This window comes from Thermobia domestica, chromosome 11 (assembly GCF_964235325.1).
Source record: "Thermobia domestica chromosome 11, izTheDome1.hap1.1, whole genome shotgun sequence".
Lineage (NCBI taxonomy): Eukaryota > Metazoa > Arthropoda > Insecta > Zygentoma > Lepismatidae > Thermobia > Thermobia domestica.
Window position 1 is genome coordinate 179,415,225 of NC_137464.1, and position 19,731 is coordinate 179,434,955.

At 37.4% G+C, this 19,731-nt stretch overlaps 1 protein-coding gene across 3 annotated transcripts in view; it reads left to right on the forward strand.

Moving 5' to 3' along the window:
* Window positions 1–19,731, forward strand: part of unk (RING finger protein unk) — a 163,919-nt gene that overhangs the window by 40,284 nt on the left and 103,904 nt on the right. For 2 of the 3 annotated variants that reach the window (XM_081731384.1, XM_081731385.1), the window contains exons 1-2: window positions 17,260–17,390; window positions 17,493–17,702. In XM_081731384.1, the coding sequence (XP_081587510.1) occupies window positions 17,332–17,390; window positions 17,493–17,702 (269 nt within the window). In that variant the 5' untranslated portion in view covers window positions 17,260–17,331. Of the gene's footprint in view, window positions 1–17,259; window positions 17,391–17,492; window positions 17,703–19,731 lie in introns of those variants that run through there. The other variant, XM_081731386.1, reaches the window with a different exon arrangement.

Here is a 19,731-nt window from a genome sequence, read left to right on the forward strand (position 1 = left end):
ATACAAATCTTCAAAGCTGGGAATTGTTTTGCAATTATCTTGCATCGTCAAACACACCTCAAGAATTGATTGGTAATCTACGAAAATTGAACTATATTTTAAACCATAATAGTAGAGTTCGGGCATAGAAAATGTTACAAGAACTAATAAATTAATAAACTCTACCAAATTACTAATAAACTCTTGCGCCGTGTACTTATGCATTCAGAAATACATGTCTCGATCGACTACTCCTCTGGTATTCAATCCACGTCCTCCCCCTCCTGCTTCTCTCCTTGTCTAAAGCAGCCTGTGTGACGTACTGTACTCTTTCTATTCAGACGAAGAAACAGAAACCATGTTTACGAGCTATATAGCTCTAAAACCGTCTCTTTTATTCGTTTGTTCTGAAATGCCTATGTAGAGCCGGAATTAAAAATTTGCCACAAAATGTTCCCATAGCTTCATAAACACCTTTATTTGCATTCATTCCTTTTTTCAAAGACTACATATCACATGAAGGTAGGAAGATGCTCTTTGTGAAATTTATGGCAATTTTCATTCACGGCAGCAGGTTTTGTGCTTTCCAAAATCTATAATGCGGGCACAGAGCTCCAAAAACTACTGACAGAAATGAGTGTTATGCAATGATTAATTTCGTTTCCCAGTAATTGCAAACAAATGTTCCAGGAGGAATGATTTGGACAGGACAGAAGGGTGTAATTCCATCCTCCCTTAAATGTGGTAAACACATATTGTTTGATCAAATATATAGTAAAATACTGATATAAAAAGTGAAACTCTTATGTCGGCAGAGAATCTCCCGAACAAAATCTAAAATGCCGCTGCTTTTAGCAACAAACTTATATACTGTAGTTATGATAGCACGTTGTTAGAGCGCTTAATTTGGTTTCAAGAGTTGAAGGTTTGATTTCATACCATGTACTTTCATAGTGGACTACATTGAGAGACAGAGATTCAAATATGGAGACAAAGGGGGATGATTTACATATGCAAGTTTAGAATTGGAGGAAATATTATAGGACAGCATCCATATTATGATGAAGATTGTGATTTTGTAAAACAGAAGAAGGAAACTTTTCATAATCCAAGGATCACATTAGGCAGTTGTCGAATTAAGATAAACTCTTTTTTAGAGCATCAGAAGATTACGAAGGGAGAGAAAGATCTAAAGATCTGGAAATTAAGAACTTAAAAAAATTCTTCAGCTTCCGAGACGGGTTTCGAACCACAAACCTCTTAGCTATCGAACCATGGCTTTATCCATTCAGCCACGGAAAACTCTACTTATTCATTCATATACTTTTCCTTTATCGACGTTGAGAAACTAATAGAATGGAATATTCCAAAAGTTGACTTGGTGGGTGCGCCGGTTACATTGAATAGACCTCTTACAGCTTAGTTACAGAGTGCATAATGAATTTCCCTTGTTCACGAACACTTTGTAAGACAGTAAAAGTTTGTTATTACTGTGTTAATTGAGTTATATTTGATAGAACCATCTGATAAAGCAGTGCCAAATATTCAGACATAAATCACCTTTCACGAAGCTTTAAAGAATGACGCTTTAAGGAAAATTAAACAAATCGTCGTAAACATGTTAGGCTTTTGAAAAGATTTTTTAAAAAAAGCAATGGAAATGCGCATAAGAATGTGCCTTGGATGCAAACCTGTAACTTTAAAAAATAGCGTGTTTACATCATTGTCTGTTAGATGAATAATTAATGTAAGGGACTTCTACCTGGATGGTCCTAGATTCGAATCCCAACATTCTTCTTTTCTTTTGGATACGCTCATACTGTGCATTCCAGAAGTTCAATTTTGAATTAAATGTAGTCGCAGCTAGTTTAAACCGAAATTATTTTCAAATATGAGATTTATTACATGCTTTTCTTTAACCCACGAAGTTTCAACTTTGATATTAACTCTTACAATCTTAATTTAACTCATTTCCCTACGTCATATTATGATGAATTTTTACACAACCATCACAATCGGGCGTAATATAATATTCCATTGTTACTGTAATAAATTTATATACCTTTAAATTTTTCTGACTCAGAAGACGACGTACAGTGAACCTTTCGATGCAACATGGATTCCTGGAGGATTTTCAAGCGAATTTAGTATACGTATAAATAACCATGTGACAAATATGCTGTGGGGGATAAGACACTGAAACCATATGCTTGTACAGCCACTCACAAAAGTATATCCCCTCTAAGTGCTCTAATTCCATTACTTGGGGTCCAGGTCAATTGCAGTTGTGACAACGCCTACACAGATGCAACCCAACTTACACGTAACTTTTCTCGGCACTGACAGCAGTTGGTAGCACTGAGTCAAGTCTTTATGCAAGTAAAATTGTGAGTAGATGACGCACGAAACATTTATCTATTATGAGATCAATCTCTTTGGTTCAGAGCGTGTTGTCCAATAAGCATCATATGCTAATCTCAATATGGCTGTGTATGTAATGTATTATTTCTTTATATGCTGTATATTCAAAGAAATAAAAACACTGATCACACATGAATCAGAAAATGCTTGAAAGTAGACGAAAATATCAAATCTAGAACAACTGCTGGAAATAAGTTTGTAAATGACTGTCTCCAATACTACATTGACAGACCTCCAATACTCCTTATTCCAACATCTTTTTCTTTCTAGGCAAGAGAAGATCTTGATTGTCACACTGAGTATGAATTGAAATTGAAATTGAAACGGGAACACTTGAAAAAATTTCAGCCTGACCGGGACTTGAACCCGTGTGTATCGAATAGAAGTTCAATGCGCTAACCACTCACCTACCGCGCCACTTAACCTCCACCCAAACTAATGCCTAGTTAAAATCGTTTCATGGAAAAATATAAACAAAATATACACAGACATAACAAAACAAATATAAACAAAATATAAATAAAAATATAAACAGTGTGTCTTAATGACTTACTTGAGATTTCCTTGTTAACTCATAATCAAGTTATATAGACGTTCCCCAATGAGGAAAATATCACGAAACGTTCTTCAAGTTGAGGCTACGTCATCGGCGGAGCCGTAACTTGTGAGGGGCAGGGGGACAACTGCCCCCCAGAGAATCTCCCCGCCGTTCGAAGGGGCTCATTTTGAGACAAAATTTTCTTACTTCATATACGATACGAACATGAAATAAGAAATGAAGCATCAAATAGGTTCGCTACCTTACATAAACAAAACAGCACACAAAAGATAAATAGAACAAAAAAGTCATGGACCCATTTCAGTAAAAAAGGTCTACTATTAAGGGCTCTAGAAATAATATTTATTCGTATGGCTTTGAGATTTATCAATATTGTCCCCTTAATAATTTTGTCATGTATGGAATAGGCCCAGGGAGTAACTAACGGAACCGCAGACCTTCACGAGCATGAGGGACACAGGCTCCGGGGGGCCATAAAGATTAAGAGAAAGTTGGAAAGAGGGAGCTCAAGAATTAGAGAAACATTTTTAGGGGGCCCAAAAAGCTTATTAATGCTTGCCCCCCCCAGAAAAAATCTAAGTTACGGCGCTGGTCATCGGTTGCAGGGATAGTCCCGATTTACATTACATTTCGTCATCACCGTAACTTCTAATTTCCAAAGAAGACGACAGAAATTATTTTCACATTCTTTGAATTGTGTCAACACGTGTAGAAATAGACAGTTCTGTGTTTATGTTCCATACCTACTAGTTTATTTTCGTATATTCATATGAGGAATTTGTGGCAAATTGAGCCGGTGGCACTAGCCGAGTGATCTCGAGCGCTCGGCTTCTGATCATGAGGCGCAATCCACTGGGGGTTCGAATTTCTCTGTAGAGCAAGGTCGGAATTTTTAACTGTCCTCAGTATTTCTGTGTTCGTGTCTTTGTAGTGTTTGGAATACGTCGAAAGCATATGAGGTGCCAGTGTCGAACAATACTCCGGTTGGTGAGGTTTGTTTAAAAAAAATCGTGAAAGCAGGAAACTCCCATTGCAGCTACCTGGGTGCAAATGCCATCGTGGCAATTATTATTTTTTCTGAATGGAAAGATAATGTTTATGTAATTGGTATTGTTATTATATTATTATTATTATTATTATTATTATTATTATTATTATTATTATTATTACCATAGAAGGAAAGAAAAAGTAACATAGTCGAAGGTATTCATAGGAACAGAAAATATATAGAGTATGTCAGATGTTTCTTAGGTTTACACATGAACGGAATAATATTATTACGTTTATAGATTTACAGATAGAATTATCATTTTATGACAACAAGAAATGGAATATAAATATTTGTTAGCTGATAACAGTAATGCATTTTGTTTCGCCCTTCTTCTAGGTAGAAAGGTGAGGTGACATCTTAAATAGAATCATTCCCGTGACTAGCGTTGTAAGTTCGATCACTATTTGCAATTTGTGCACAGCTAGGAACAATTTCTTCAAACTCATTTTTGGCACATACTACAGTAGTAAGGATGTGTTTAGCCCTTATGTATTCATCAATTCTTGTCCAATCACGTTACTTCGCAGACAGTTACGAATGAAGTTCATACGGATATTCATAACTATTTTTGGTTTAAGCCCGGATGCTTGTTCCTCCGGAACTCAAATCCAGAACCTCGTGAACGATGTCCTTGCCTCCTATACTTCACGACTACCGAGCTCAGCAGTCCACTAGTGTTTAGTATTCAGATATACCTACCTTTCATGGTGGTTTATACATGGTGTTGTTATAATAATAATAATAATAATAATAATAATAATAATAATAATAATAATAATAATAATAATAATAATAATAATAATAATAATAATAATAATAAGTGGAAGTAGTAGTAGCATCATTGATAATAATTATGTTGTTTATGTAGGATACATGAAGAAAGTGTTTAAAACTACACACAGCATTTGGCTCGATTTTCCTCGTTTTGACTCAACTCGAGTCAAATTCGAGTCGAGTTGGAGGAAATTTTTCGAGCCGAGTTCTCGAGTGGATCTCAAAGATGTCTGTTTCGAGTCGAGTCGAGTTGAGTTTGAGTGAAAACTCGCTCGTGCCCATCCGTACAATTCTTCTTTCCTTTCTAGTTTCCAAAGAAGAAAAGACGATAGAAATTATTTTCATATTCTTTGAATTATATCAACACGTGTAGAAATAGTGTGTGCTATGATTATCTGACATAACTACTAGTTTATTTTCTTATCTTTGTCTGAGGAATTGATGGCAAAGTGAGAGAGCAGAGAATTGCCATTAGAGTGACCCGGGTTCGAAACCCGGCGTGGCATTTGTTATTTTTTCTTCATTGGAAGGTATTGTTTACGTAATTGATATTGTAATTCTGTTATTTCTTTATTATTATTATTATTATTATTATTATTATTATTATTATTATTATTATTATTATTATTATTATTATTATTATTATTATTATTGCAAAGTAGAGACTTGGCTTCATATTTTATATTTTATGAATTTTCTGATTGGATTTCACGTCTTTTGTTGAATAATCTATACACTCCATCGAAGGGGACTTGGCGAAGGGAAATATAATCCTGTTGCTTTTTATTTGTTTACTTGCACGGTACACCAAGCCTGGATACTACATTTCACCTTTCTATATCTACGGAAAGTACCCTAAAGGTTGTGATCATAAGAGAGTAAGTGAATAAGTGATGAGATCAATGAACTTTGCGTATTAATAACATTTAAAGTATCAGGTTCTCGGAAAAGTCATGACGTATTTCGGTAAAATGTGACAAATGATGATTTGTGGATATACTGGAGTTATTCGGATCATGCAATAGTTATGTCATGAATAGCTAAGATGTTGAGCGTTTTGTGTATTAATATTGCTGTTTGTTTGGTTTGGTTTTACAGATTTGACAACACATAAAAAATAGAAGACCAAAAATTGCATGTTCTCCATATTTTATTGTTTTACTTCAGGCAAGGGAAGAACGCGCGAACAGTGTTTGTGCTTTTTAATGTCGTCAATGTTTCTGTGTTTTTGTCATTGTTCTTAGAGAGTTACTGGAAAAACTGTAAAAGTGAGTAAAGGGACATTCTATGTCAAATCAACAAGTCATCAGACTTCACCAGCTCACATTTTTGTTTAAAAAAAAAAATGCTCAGCTTTATTACAGTGGACCTTTCTCATCCTGAAAGTGTCCATACAGGATGCTCAAAAATGTCAAAAAAGGCATTTTTTCAATTACAATGATTATTAAAAATTGTCATAAAATGGTTAATATGTGCACTAGAGACGTGGAACAAACACGATTAGAAAGCTTAAAGATTGCTCTACAAGTTGTATCATACTGAAAAACCTGTAAAATATAAAGTAACAATTGAAAATTTCAAATTAAAATGTGAATTTTGAATTTCGCATAGAAACTCCATGCCGTAAACGTCGCCAACACCTAGTGCCCCACTTGCCGGTAAATGTCAATCGTCGCTATAGCGACGCGTTGAAGGACTGCCGTTAGTGTGCCACTGGTGGCAAGGTTTCGTCGAGTCGAAACAGATATCTAGAGTCGGGGTATTGAAGTTACCACCGCATAGCAGTTAGGACTTCACTTTGATCCGCGCTTCTTCGATTTGTCACGGAGAATCGTGAAGGGACCAACACGCCAAGGAACTATCGCCAGTCATGTGAATGCGCTTATTATTATTATATATTATTTTTTCCTGACGAATTGTTCCTAAAGTGAGCTACGAAGGTGAAGAGTAACCCCAGGCTCTACACCATGAAGTGAAAAATCTTGAGATGAGTGCGTATAATTGTATGAATTTAGATGACAACTGTAGCCGATCATTAGAAAGTGAATATGGGAGAACATGAAATAAAGTAAATAGACGCGCATTATTTTGTTATAAAATTACGTGGCGAACGGATTTTATCTGATCTCAAACGGTTATCGTCGAATATACATGGTTACAGGAGCACTCTGATCAGCCAAATTAAAATTACCTCAAGGATATATGCCTCTACAAGCAACTTTTTCTTCATCGCCTCCGTGGCCAAGTGCCGGTGGCAATAGCCGAGTGGTCTGGGGCGTTCGGCTTCGGATCGTGAGGCCCAATCCACTGGGGATTCGAATCCCTCTGAAAAGCAAGGTCGGAATTTTAACTGTCCTGGATATGTAGTGTTCGTGTCCCTGTCCAATATGGTAAATGTCAAAGAGGCCTTGTATACGAGGGAACTCGGGTTGCTCAGGAAATTAAGGTCTGATCGGTTGATCTTTTTTTTAAAAAAAAAAAAAAAGTCGGAAGAGCACGCGCCTAGTAATCCAAAGATTGGTGGTTCGCGCCCACCCCGGGACACTTTTTTTAAAGTTTTTTTTTAGTGTTTTTCAGACTCTCCTTAATGTAAACAAATTACGCATATAGGCGATTTAACATATTTTGGGGAAGTAATTTTGTGCTTCATTGGCATTTTGTCGCGTCTCTGCCACTGGTGGGCCGCTGGTGGTATAATTTTTAAAACGGAAGAGGGGCCACCGCGGATCATCGCTGCGGGGCCGCCAATGTTTGGGGAGATGTCGCTAGTTGCCCATCGCTGGTGCACCGACACTTACGGCATGAAGTACGGATTAACGTGAATCCGAACCACATGAGCTCCCGCCGGGAATCGAACCCGGCGGTATTTCTTTTTCAACTAATATCCATCGTTTTCAATATTTTTTACAAACTAGTCCACTATATATTTATCATATATAGAAAGTGCACCCCTCCCCATAAAGGAGAATGTTAAAAAATGCTAAGAGACGGTCTGTTCATGTTCAATAAAGAGTTAATGTACTGAATTTCAGCTCCGTAAGTTTAGCGGCTTGTGAGACTCAATTTTTTCGCAAATATTCGGGTCCCCATATTATTATGAGGAACATTCAAATGAAACCTGGTCAGTAAGTCTAACTTTGCCTTACATGTACGATGAAATTATTACTTAATTATTTGAGTACGTAATTAAATTATTACATTATTACGTATTAAATTATTACGTAATTAAATTATTACATATTATTTGAGTGAAAAGACGGATGAAATTATAAAGTCCCAAATCAAGGTAAGTAGACCAACATACAAAGAAGCTTGCATCACAAATTTATGTCTATTTTTCTCACAACTTAATGGGTTGTGCTCTAAGTGCTCCATATAATAAACAAGCTTCAGCAATTATTTTAAAGCGCGTGGTAAGCATGTATAGATATATGATGTGAAGCATTGTATTTTTTGTTCAGTTGATTTTGAGTTTAACGTCTCTTTCAGCAGCGAGGCTATATGAGACGTGGACCTACCCCATGCCGTAATCGTCGCCAACACCTAGTGGCTCACTTGCGGGTAAACGTCGATCGTCAATATAGAGACGAGTAGAAGGATTGCGCTAGTGTCCCACTGGCGGCAGGGTTTCGTCGAGTCGAAACAGATATCTCGAATCGTGATGTTGAAGTTACCACCGCGTAGCAGCAAGAACTTCGTTTTGGTCAGCGCTCTTTCGATTCGTCGCGAAGAATCGCGAAGGGACCAACACGAACTATCGCCAGTCATGTGCATGCGGTTATTATATATTATTTTTTTCCTGACGAATTGTTTCTAAAGTAAGCTCCGGGAGTTAAGAATAACTCCTGCCTCAACATCATAAAGTGAAAAATCTTGAGATAAGTGCGATAATTATATGAATTTAGATGGCGAACTGTCGTCGATTATTAGAAAGTGTGTATGGGAGAACTATGAAATAAAGTAAATAGACACGCGTCATTTTGTTATAAAATTACATAGCGAACGCATTTTATCTTATCCCAAACAGTTATCGTCTCATATACACGGTTAAAGAAGCACTCTGATTGACCAAATTTAAATGATCTCAACGATTTATCCCTTTACAAGCGACGTTTCTTTCATCGCTTCCGTGGCAAAGTCGGAAGAACACCCTCCCAATAATCATAAGGTTGGTGGTTCAAGCCACCTCCGGGGGATTTTCTTAAAGTGTTTTTTTAGACTCACCTCAATGTAAACAAATGACACATATAGGCGATTTAACATAAATTGGGGGAGTAATTTTGTGCTTCATTGGCCTTTTGTCGTGCTTCTGCCACTGGTGAGCCGCTGGTGGTATGATTTTCAAAACAGAAGAGTGCCAATCGGATCGTCGCCGTGGAATGCCAATTTTTGGCGAGAAATCGCTAGTTGCCCATCGGTGGTTCACCGACATTTACGCATGAAGTACGGATTAACGTGAATCCGAACCACATGAGCTCCCGCCAGAAATCGAACTCGGCTGATCGTTTTCGATTATTTTTACAAACTAACCCACTATCTATTTACCATATGTGGAAAGTACACCCCTCCCCATAAAGGAGAATGTTAAAAAATGCTAGGAGACGTTCTGTTCATTTTCAATAAAGAATTAATATACTGAATTTCAGCTCCGTAAGTTTAACGGCTTGTGAGACTCGTTTTTTTCGCAAATATTCTGATCCCCACTATCACTTAGGATATTATTATAATAAAAGCAATATGATAACATGACAGTTTGGATTAAGGCCTTATATACCTAAAGCCATTTTATTTGACTGCAATTTGACCGTGATGATTAGGCACACATAGATACATTCATTTTTATATAATAATTTATATATTACAGTGATTCAAAAATGTATTGTTTCCAGTAGTTAGCTCCTCTAAAACTCACAGGCTGTGTGTCTCGAAAGCCAAGTAGTAGTATATGTCCTATTGCTATTATTACAATTAAAAATATCAATATCCAAAAATTCCTCAAGTTCTTTTTTCACTCCGAGATACTCATCTCAGGTAAGTAAACAGAAAAATGAAATGAAATCTTTAAGTTTTACGTCCCACGGTTATGCCGGTTAGGCTAAAGGAGACGGTGATGATGAGAGATGAGTGAAATGGTGGAATGAAGAAAGTGGGAGGAAACGGGAGAACCCCGAGAAAACCCACGAGCACGGTGTTTGTCCACCACAAAGTTCACTTGGCGGAGGCGGGGATCGAACCCGGGACCTCAAGCACCAGAGGTGAACGCTCTACCACTGAGCCACCGCGTCCCCAGGTAAGTAAACAGAAACAAATGAAAAAGGGAAATGTAGGATTTGAAATTAAAACGTAGATAAATTCACCAGTGTTCAGAAGCATATTTTTAAATCACGCTCGACCCTGCTCATAGAAGCAAAATACGCGGTTCTGGTAACTTGAAGTTATCGGTTTCTCGCCACGTAGCAGGAATATAGCAAAAATGAAGTGTCTGTTACGGGCGGTCTTCGTGGCCGAAAGTACTAGCGCAATGCTGTAGTAAATATAATTGCTTTTGGTGTGGGTTCAAACCCGGGTCAAGGAAAGTTTTTTATTTTTATATTTTATTTTTAATATTTTCAAAACACTTTTTTCATTAAAATAAGATGAAAAAACTCAAAAAATGATTACGTTACGTGTGCAGTTTTGCTATATGAATCCACAGTATAAGTAGATGGAGGAGGGGGATGGGGAGTAGGAGGTTAGAAGCCCCGAAGGGATCATTTTGTTCCACCCTGAGTGCCACGATATAAATTTAACCTCAACTGCTTGTTCAATTTTCTTCTTCAATTCCAACAGTGACAATATTCTTTTATTCCTACTGTAATACACAATACATACCGGTACACCAGAATGTTTGGACAATAGCAAGCTGCAACCAATCAGAAACGTGTTTTTAGTTTCTATGGCTAGGGTCGAGGGTGAAAAAATATGCTTTTCAGAAGATGCTGTCTACAATGCAGTAAGCAGAGTGGGTCGGTGGGTCGTAGTGGGTCATAGTAAGTGGTAGGTCACGGTGGGTAGTGGGTCGCAGTGGGTCACGCTGGATGATGGGTCGCAGTGGGTCACATGCTGTTGATACACGATCAACTGACTCAGAAAACTCGATCCATTTGACCCACTGACCCACTCCAACTCTGGATTTGACACCACATAGAAGATGGAAGACCAAAAATTGCATGTTCACCATATCTTATTGTTTTACTTCAGGTAAGGGAAGAACGCGCCAATAGTGTTTGTAATTTTTACTGCCCTCATGTTTCTATGTTTTGTCCCTGTTCTTAAAGAGTTAATGAGAAAACTGTAAAAGTGAGTAAAACGCGTAAAAATAGGAAGCAAGGTACTGACGAAGGTTCGTTTGATTAATTAACTTTAAAAAATAATCCAGTGCCCTGAAACACCAGATCCCAATCAATATAAGTATCTGTCCAATGCCGTGCCGTGAAAAATCAGGGCCCTAGGCTACAGCATACGGCAGCGCCTCCGTACATATGAGTTAACAATTTAAAGTTGAATTATCTGGTTTATTCTTTCTGCATAATACTTTACTATTTTATCAGACTGAAATCAAAAAGTTTCAGCATTATTACACTGGAATCGTAAAAGTGTGCAATTATTGAATTCACTGTAGCTCCATTTTTTCTTTTTCTTTTCTTTCTTTTCTTTTCTTTTTTTTTTTTTTTTTTTGAGTAGCGATGTCTTAGAGCAGTGGCTTAAGTATTAGTTTTATAATGTTGGGGACGCGAGTTCGACTCCGGTTGTGGCAGTTCTGGAAATTTTTATAATCTACAAAAATACTGATGTATACTGACATGAATAACTTCTCTGGGTCTAAGAGTTGAAACGACTTTGTTCACAGATGAAATGCCGACAACACAAAATACGTCATCGATATAAACTTCATTCGTACTGTCTGGAAACGTAACATGTTTGGACAAGAATTGATGAATACATAAGGGCTAAACACGTCCTTACAACGTACTGTAGTGTGGGCCAAAAATGAGTTCCAAGGAATTGTTTCTACCTGTGCACAAATTGCAAATAGTGATTGAATTTACAACGCTAGTCACGGGAATAATCCTATTTAAGATGTCACCTGATCTTTCTTCCTAGAAGAAGGGCGAAACAAAATGCATTACTGTTATCAACTAACAAATATTTATATCCCACTTCTTGTTGTCATAAAATGATAATTCTATTTGTAAATCCATAAACGTAATAATATTATTCCGTTCATGTGCAAAACCTAAGAAACATCTGACATACTTTATATATTTTCTGTTCCTATGAATACCTTCGACTATGTTACTTTTTCTTTCCTTCTATGGTAATAATAATAATAATAATAATAATAATAATAATAATAATAATAATAATAATAATAATAATAATAATAATAATAATAATAATAATAAAATTACAATACCAATTGCATAAACATTATCTTTCCATTCAGAAAAAATAATAATTGCCACGACGGTATTTGCACCCAGGTAGCTGCAAAGGGAGTTTCCTGCTTTCACGATTTTTTAAAAACAAATCTCCCCAACCGGAGTATCGTTCGCCAATGGCACCTCATATCCTTTCGACGTATTCCAAACACTACAAAGACACGAACACAGAAATACTAAGGACAGTTAAAATTCCGACCTTGCTCTTCAGAGAAATTCGAACCCCTAGTGGATTGCGCCTGATGATTAGAAGCCGAACGCCCGAGATCGCTCGGCTAGTGGACTTGCTCAATTTGCCACAAATTGCTCATATGAACATAAGAAAATAAACTAGTACTTATGGAACATAAACAAAGAACTGCCTGTTTCTAAGCGTGTTGACACAATTCAAAGAATGTGAAAATAATTTCTGTCGTCTTCTTTGGAAATTAGAAGTTACGGTGATGACGAAATGTAATGTAAATCGGGAGCATCCCTGCAACCGATGACCAGCGCCATAACTTTTCTGGGGGTGCAAGCATTAATAAGCTTTTTTGGGCCCCCTAAAATGTTTTTCTAATTCTTGGAGCCCCTCTTTCCAACTTTCTCTTAATCTTTATGACCCTCCCGCGCGGCAAGGTCTGCGGTTCCGTTAGTTACTCCCTAGGTCCATTCCTTACATGACCAAATTATTAAAGGGACAATATTGATAAATCTCAAAGCCATACGAATAAATATTATTTCTAGAGCCCCTAATAACATTTTTTACTGAAATGGGTCCATGACTTTTTTGTTCTATTTATCTTTTGTGTGCTGTTTTGTTTATGTAATGTAGCGACCCTATTTAATGCTTCATTTCTAATTTCATTCGTACCGTATATGGAGTAAGAAAATTTTGCCCCAAAATGGGCCCCCTCGAACGGCGGGTCAGTTGCCCCCTGACCCACCCCACAAGTTGTGGCTCTGCCGATGGAGTAGCCTCAACTTGAAGAACGTTTCGTGATATTTTCCTCATTGAGGAACGTCTATATAACTAGTTTTTGAGTTAAACAAGGAAATCTCGAGTGTCATTAAGACACTCACACAAGTTGCTTATATATTCTTGTTTATATTTTTTAATATTTTGTTTATAATTGCTTGTTTTTATTATATTTGAGTATGTTGTTTATATTTTTCTATGAAACGATTTTAACTAGGTATTAGTTTGGTTGGAAGTTTAAATGGCGCGGTAGGTGAGTGGTTAGCCTGTTGAACTTCTGGTTGGTGGACCCAGGTTCGAATCCCGGCCAGGCTGAAACTTTTTCAGGTGTTTCTGTTTCAATTTCAATGCACACTCAGTGTGACAAGCAAGATCTTATCTCCTCCAGAAAGCAAAAGATGTTGGAATGAAGATTATTGGAGAAAGTCTCTCAGTGGAGGCATTTACAAACTTATTACCAGCAGTTGTTGTAAATATTTTCGTCTACTTTCAAGCATTTTCTGATTCATGTATGATCAGTGTTTTTATTTCTTTCAACATACAGTATATAATGAAATAATACATTACATACACAGCAATATTGAGATTAACTTATGATCTTCATTGAACAGCACGATGTGAACCAGAGAGATTGATCTCACAATGGAGAAATGTTTCGTGCGTCATCTACTGACAATTTTACTTGCATAAAGACTTGACTCAGTGCTACTAACTGCTGTCTGTGCCAAGAAAAGTTAGATGTAAGTTGGGCTGCATCTGTCTAGGCGTTCTCACAACTGCAAAAGACCTGGACCCCCAAGTAATGGAATAGAGCGCTTAGGAGGGGGAACTACTTTTGTGACTGGCTGTACATGCATTTAAATATGTAACAGTTGTGATAGAATGTTCAACTCTTAATATGACTGACATGGTTCTTTGATTTTGGCTTGTTTCGCGTAATGGTGTTCTTTTTCAGCGCAGTTGGTAACGTGAAGCTTCTACACTCTGTAAAGAAAAAATAGCGACACTTGCTCGGATATGGTTTTCGCAACATACTTTAATCAATATGATTTTTTACATGAATTCCTGATAATATTACAATGCATATTCTTAATGAGCAGTTCATTCTTAATACTAGCGCCAGAGTTTCAGGCTTTTGACATGAATTTAATGATTTTATATGCATATATAAGTAGCTGTGTGTGTTTTGAGCAAAATTGTTTATAGGAAGAGTTATACATAAAACTGAAAAAGATCAACAACAAAAGCAGAAAACAAGAAATGGAATTTCTTGAGGGTAAGACATATTATGTGCAAACATCGGGAAGTACCATACACCAAACTAGTATTTTGTATGTGCACCATGGGGTTTCTGCAGTGCAGCGAATCATCGGAGCTCTTTGGTAACAAGGCTATTGCAAAATGCAACCTCGATTTCACGGAATAACACCCGGATTATCTGTTCCTTGAATTCCATTCTGTTTGAGATAGTTGTCTATTTAATCTTCTACTCATATTGATCCACAAATTTTCAACTGGATTCATGTCAGGTGAGTTTGTAGGCCACATGAGTTTCTAAATAGTCATATTCTTGAACCACGTATTAACGATGTTCGCTCGGTGACATGAAGCATTATCGTCCTGGAAAAGGAAGTAGTCCAAATTTTCTTCAGTAAAGTCGTCTTTAGCTGTTGTAAGAACTTTACGTACCAGAATTTGAAGATATTTTCGTGCATCAAACGATCCTTCACATATATCCGTTGTTCTGACGTCTTTAACGATGAACCAAGCCCATACCATCACTCAGTGACTGAGTATTTGCAATCCTTGTCAAGTTCCTTGCTTGTTCGTATCCACAACTTCAAACCACCATCGTTTCCCTCTATTCTAAACTTCTTTTCAACGAAGAAAACGACGTGCTTCCAGTTGTCATAAGTCCAAGTTGCATATCAACTCACAAAACTAGATGTTGAAATCCTCTGTGTTTTGTCAGTTTGGACTTTCTACGCGGTTTCTTCTTTGTAATATCCTCTTCATACAGTCAAGACAATACAGTTGTACGAGTAACTGCAGTTCCAAGATCATGTCAAACTACAGAAGCGATTTTTGGGGAAATCACTCCTGAAATCGGCAGCGCTATTGATTTCATTTAGCAATCTGCTCTGGGTGATGCTTTCATTTTTCTTGCACACTGTTGACGAAGGGACGATTGTTATGCTGTTTCCACTTGTGGATTACTCTTCCTGCCGTAGAATCATGGATTTTCAGTATTCCATCTATTCCCTTAGAGATTTGCCTTAGCTGCGCAAAGCAATAATTATGTCTTGTTCACATGGCAACAAGTCACATTTCTTACCCATCTTATTTGTTTACAGTCCACATGTAGCAACAATATCACATACAAACAACGCTGCACAACAACAATTTTGTCACTTGACAAGCAAAGAACAATCATAAAACGTTATTTACCTCAGCCTATAGATCACAAATGAAATACAAAATTCTCACTACAATAATTTACGAGACGCACTCAGTGCCATCTAGCGAAAATATTACTGATACACAAACAATTGGCAAGCGATGTTGAACACCACAGATGTCACAAATAACGCAAATGAACTATCCCACTCTTCATTTCCTTCTATTCCTCTTCTAACGGGCTGCAACTATGGTTTTCTGTGTAAGTTAGCTTGAGAATTGAGGTGTCGCTATTTTTTCTTTACAGAGTGTACTTGACGTGGAATTCTAGCCCTAGAACCATTTGCACACTAGCTCCCACTGGAAGCCGAACCCTTGTCTTGTCTGTCGACGACAGGGGAGGGCGAGATGGTTTTCAGGGGCTACCTGGAGTTCATCTGTAGATGGCCCTAGGGAGGCTGAGCTCCCCCGATTTACTCTAGCTACGAACCTGTGTCGAATGTGCGAGCGTTAACAACGAAATATCGCTTATTTGTTTGATAAAGTAATTCACATTTTTCATAATCTTATCTTCAAATTATATGTTTTTACTTTATAATATAGTCCAATGGTTGCTTGTTGACATAATTTACAATGATAGTTCGATAATATTATAGGAATAGCTAATTTGAGGTTTAAATTCAAATCCTACTTCTTCTTCTTCTTCTTTTTTTTTTAATATGTCTGTGCTTTGCACTGTACTACTAGACTTGCCGGAATGGTACGGATCATCTTGTTCGTGTATGTTTAAGTCTTCTTAACACTTTTGGTCTAAAGGACATAATCGTGGGACGTTAAATCGGTGACGATTTCAGGAATGATTAAGGACCAGAACATTTTCACAAAAAATATGAAACGAAGAACAGCATATTTTATAAACTTCATGACCCAATGCAGTGTTACGTTCCATTAGGATTGGGACAAATTAGTGAAATCTTTTTAAGTCCCACGATTGTCGGCTATGCCAAAGAATACGGTGATGATGAGAAATAAATGAAACGGTGGAATGAAGAAAGTAGAGGAAACGGGAGAACCCCGAGAAAACCTACACACACACGGTGTTTGTCCACCACAAAGCTTACTTAGCCCGAGCTGGGATCGAACCAAGGACCCCATGCACCAGAGATGAACGCTTAAGCACTGAGCTATCACATCCCCGACACATTAGTGAAATTAAGCCTTCAGTTTAACGTCAGTTATGCACTGCATATGAAAGAAGTCCATATTAAATGGAAGTGGATGTTGAGAGAATTAATTGGGGATTTAGAAATTAGAATGGGAATGGAAAGAAATCCGAGAAAATCATGTAAATGATATCTACCAGTAGCTTAAATAGCTTGGAGTCGAACCAGCTCACTAGCTCACTCTGGACATATTGAAGATTTTGTTTAAAAATTTCTTACCTACAGGATTTAAAAAAAAAATATTCCAAAGGTGTCCCCAATTATAATTTTCTTATGATATAACATGCATTACATCTTACACAAAACGTGTTATTTTTATTGTTCTGCTATAAAGGAGAAGGCATGTGCTTTTAGCACACCCAAAACAGAAATGACCTTGGAGCTCGTCTCTTTAAATCACACGTGACAGTTTCAACCAATAGTAGACATCCTCTTTCGGAGAGCGTACCCTGCGCGAAGAACATGCGTAGTGGGCTTGGTAGCTCAAAATGCCGTCGGAGTCAAAACCAGTGTTGACAGCCCAAACAGAAAAGCCGAATCATTACTCGTAAGTATTATGTCTACCTATTTTATACTTTTAAATGGTTATCATATGCCACGTAGAATATGCATATTCTACACTTCATTCATAATTGTTTCTTCCTTTTAGGTATTTGAAGGAATTCCGCGTCGAACAGTGCCCCTTGTTTCTTCAACACAAATGTACTCAGCACAGACCCTTCACTTGCTTCCACTGGCATTTTATGAATCAACGCCGTCGAAGACCTGTACGTAAAAGGGATGGATCTTTTAATTACAGCCCAGACAATTATTGTACAAAGTATGATGAGACAACTGGAATTTGCCCAGATGGAGATGAGTAAGTACATATTTTGTTTTGTTAGTGTGAGTTTGAATTTCCCTCATAGACTTGCCTTAATAAGCTTGTAATTCATATTTATGATGCATTTAACAGCGTCTGTTGAAATCAGCATGTTCTGCATTCTCTAGGGATTGTTAGAGAGACTGTCTTTCAAGTTTTCTGTGATAGATTACCGTAAAATCTTACAATATCTTGGACTCGCGTTGTTGTAAACAACGTCCACTACGTCATAAAAAGTGTTGTGCCCGCCATATTGACGGATGCTGCGAGATGCATTTCATGGAAAATGAAATTGTCTCTTATGTCAGCCTTGCTTATCAATGTGGTTGTAATTGTATTCTAACAGTGCAGTTTGGTTGAAAGTATATGTGTAATATATGATGCTACTTGTAGGCTTAATAGAATAGTAATGAAAACTGACAAATACGATAGGCTTTGCACAAGGATTGTTTTGCTACTCGGAAGAGACTTCGTTTAGCTTCTCGTTTCATCTCGTCGTGCATAAGAAAGATGGGTACTTAAACTGGAATAGGGAAATAAATATTTTTGTATGTATAAGTGTTGTCAGAGTTCCAGTATAAGTTGGGAATAAACGAATGCTAGAAATAATCAATACATTCGTATGTTTGCATTGGAAAATTATACCGGCTTGTTTACAGTAAACAACCTACATATATGTGGCATGAGCGTGATCGTGTTTCGGAATTGTGAGCGAACTCTGCAACTGTAATTATCGTCTTCGGCTAATATGCATATTATTACAATAGGTGTCAATATTTAAGGATACACATGGAAACTATGGATTGTAGATAATCTATGTATCGTAGGTAGGATTTGTGGTTATAGTTAAGGAGCCGTACTTCCCATTTAGGGAAGGACGAGAAACGACATACTTTCAGGAATTATTCATTGACTATCTAGGATGTTAAAAAGTAGGTAATAGAAAGGGGTTCTTGCCCTTGTACTTAGGGTGTTTAGGTAGTGCAACAGTAAGATGTATCCTCGTGCACAGTAATTACTTCATAACGTAAAATTTCAGTGTTTGGTCGTACTGATGCTTGCATTAATGCAGCGGAAATTTAACGTAAAATCCGAACTTTATTTCCCTGGGATCGATCCGAGAATTTTTGTAGAAGTGTGATTTATAGCTATTTAGCAAAGAGAATGTATTAGTAGTATTGGCTTATTGAATTAAAAATAAATTAGGGTAATAAGCGTAGTATTAATAGAATTCTTCGTGGCTTTTGCCACATTTAAGCCCGAGGAGAGAATTGTAGTTCATACATGTTAGAGAAGGATTTCGATTGTAATGTTCCATTCTGTGATGGCGTAGATTTTCGTTGATGTAATTGGGCGATTACCACTTATGTGTTAGTACTTAGATCTCAAATCGATCATTCAGTTAATACAATATATTTCTGTAGGTGAGTAAATTTTCAGCATAACTTTCGTTAAGCCGCCCGCTTACAAAACACTTTAGGTTAAGTAATGTCAGGTTAGTTTCTGCTCGAAGGCGTGGCGTTATTTATTTGTCTGTATTTTGACGCAGGATACAAATTGTATTCACGTTATCTGTGTGAATCCCTGTTGTCCTGTGGAAAATCCCTTGCACACTCGATCTTATATGTGATCATTTCACTTTCGGATACTACATGTTATGTTCCTTCACGTACCGCCTACCACAACCGTCCTATGCACATTCATTTTGCACCTATCTTGGACCGAAATTCACCTCTGGTGCTTGGGGTCCCGGGTTCGATCCCAGCCCCCGCCAAGTGAACTTTGTGGTAGACAAACACCGTGTGCGTGGGTTTTCTCGGGGTTCTCCCGTTTCCTTCCACTTTCTTCATTCCACCGTTTCATTCATTACTCATCATCACCGTCTCCTTTAGCCTAACCGGCATAATCGTGGGACGTAAAACTAAAGATTTCATTTTTGGACCGAAATTCCTCTTTCCCTTTAACGACGTTTTGTCACATGAACTTTTGTGCTTGGTTTTCAATGTATAACCACCTCTCAAGCGTT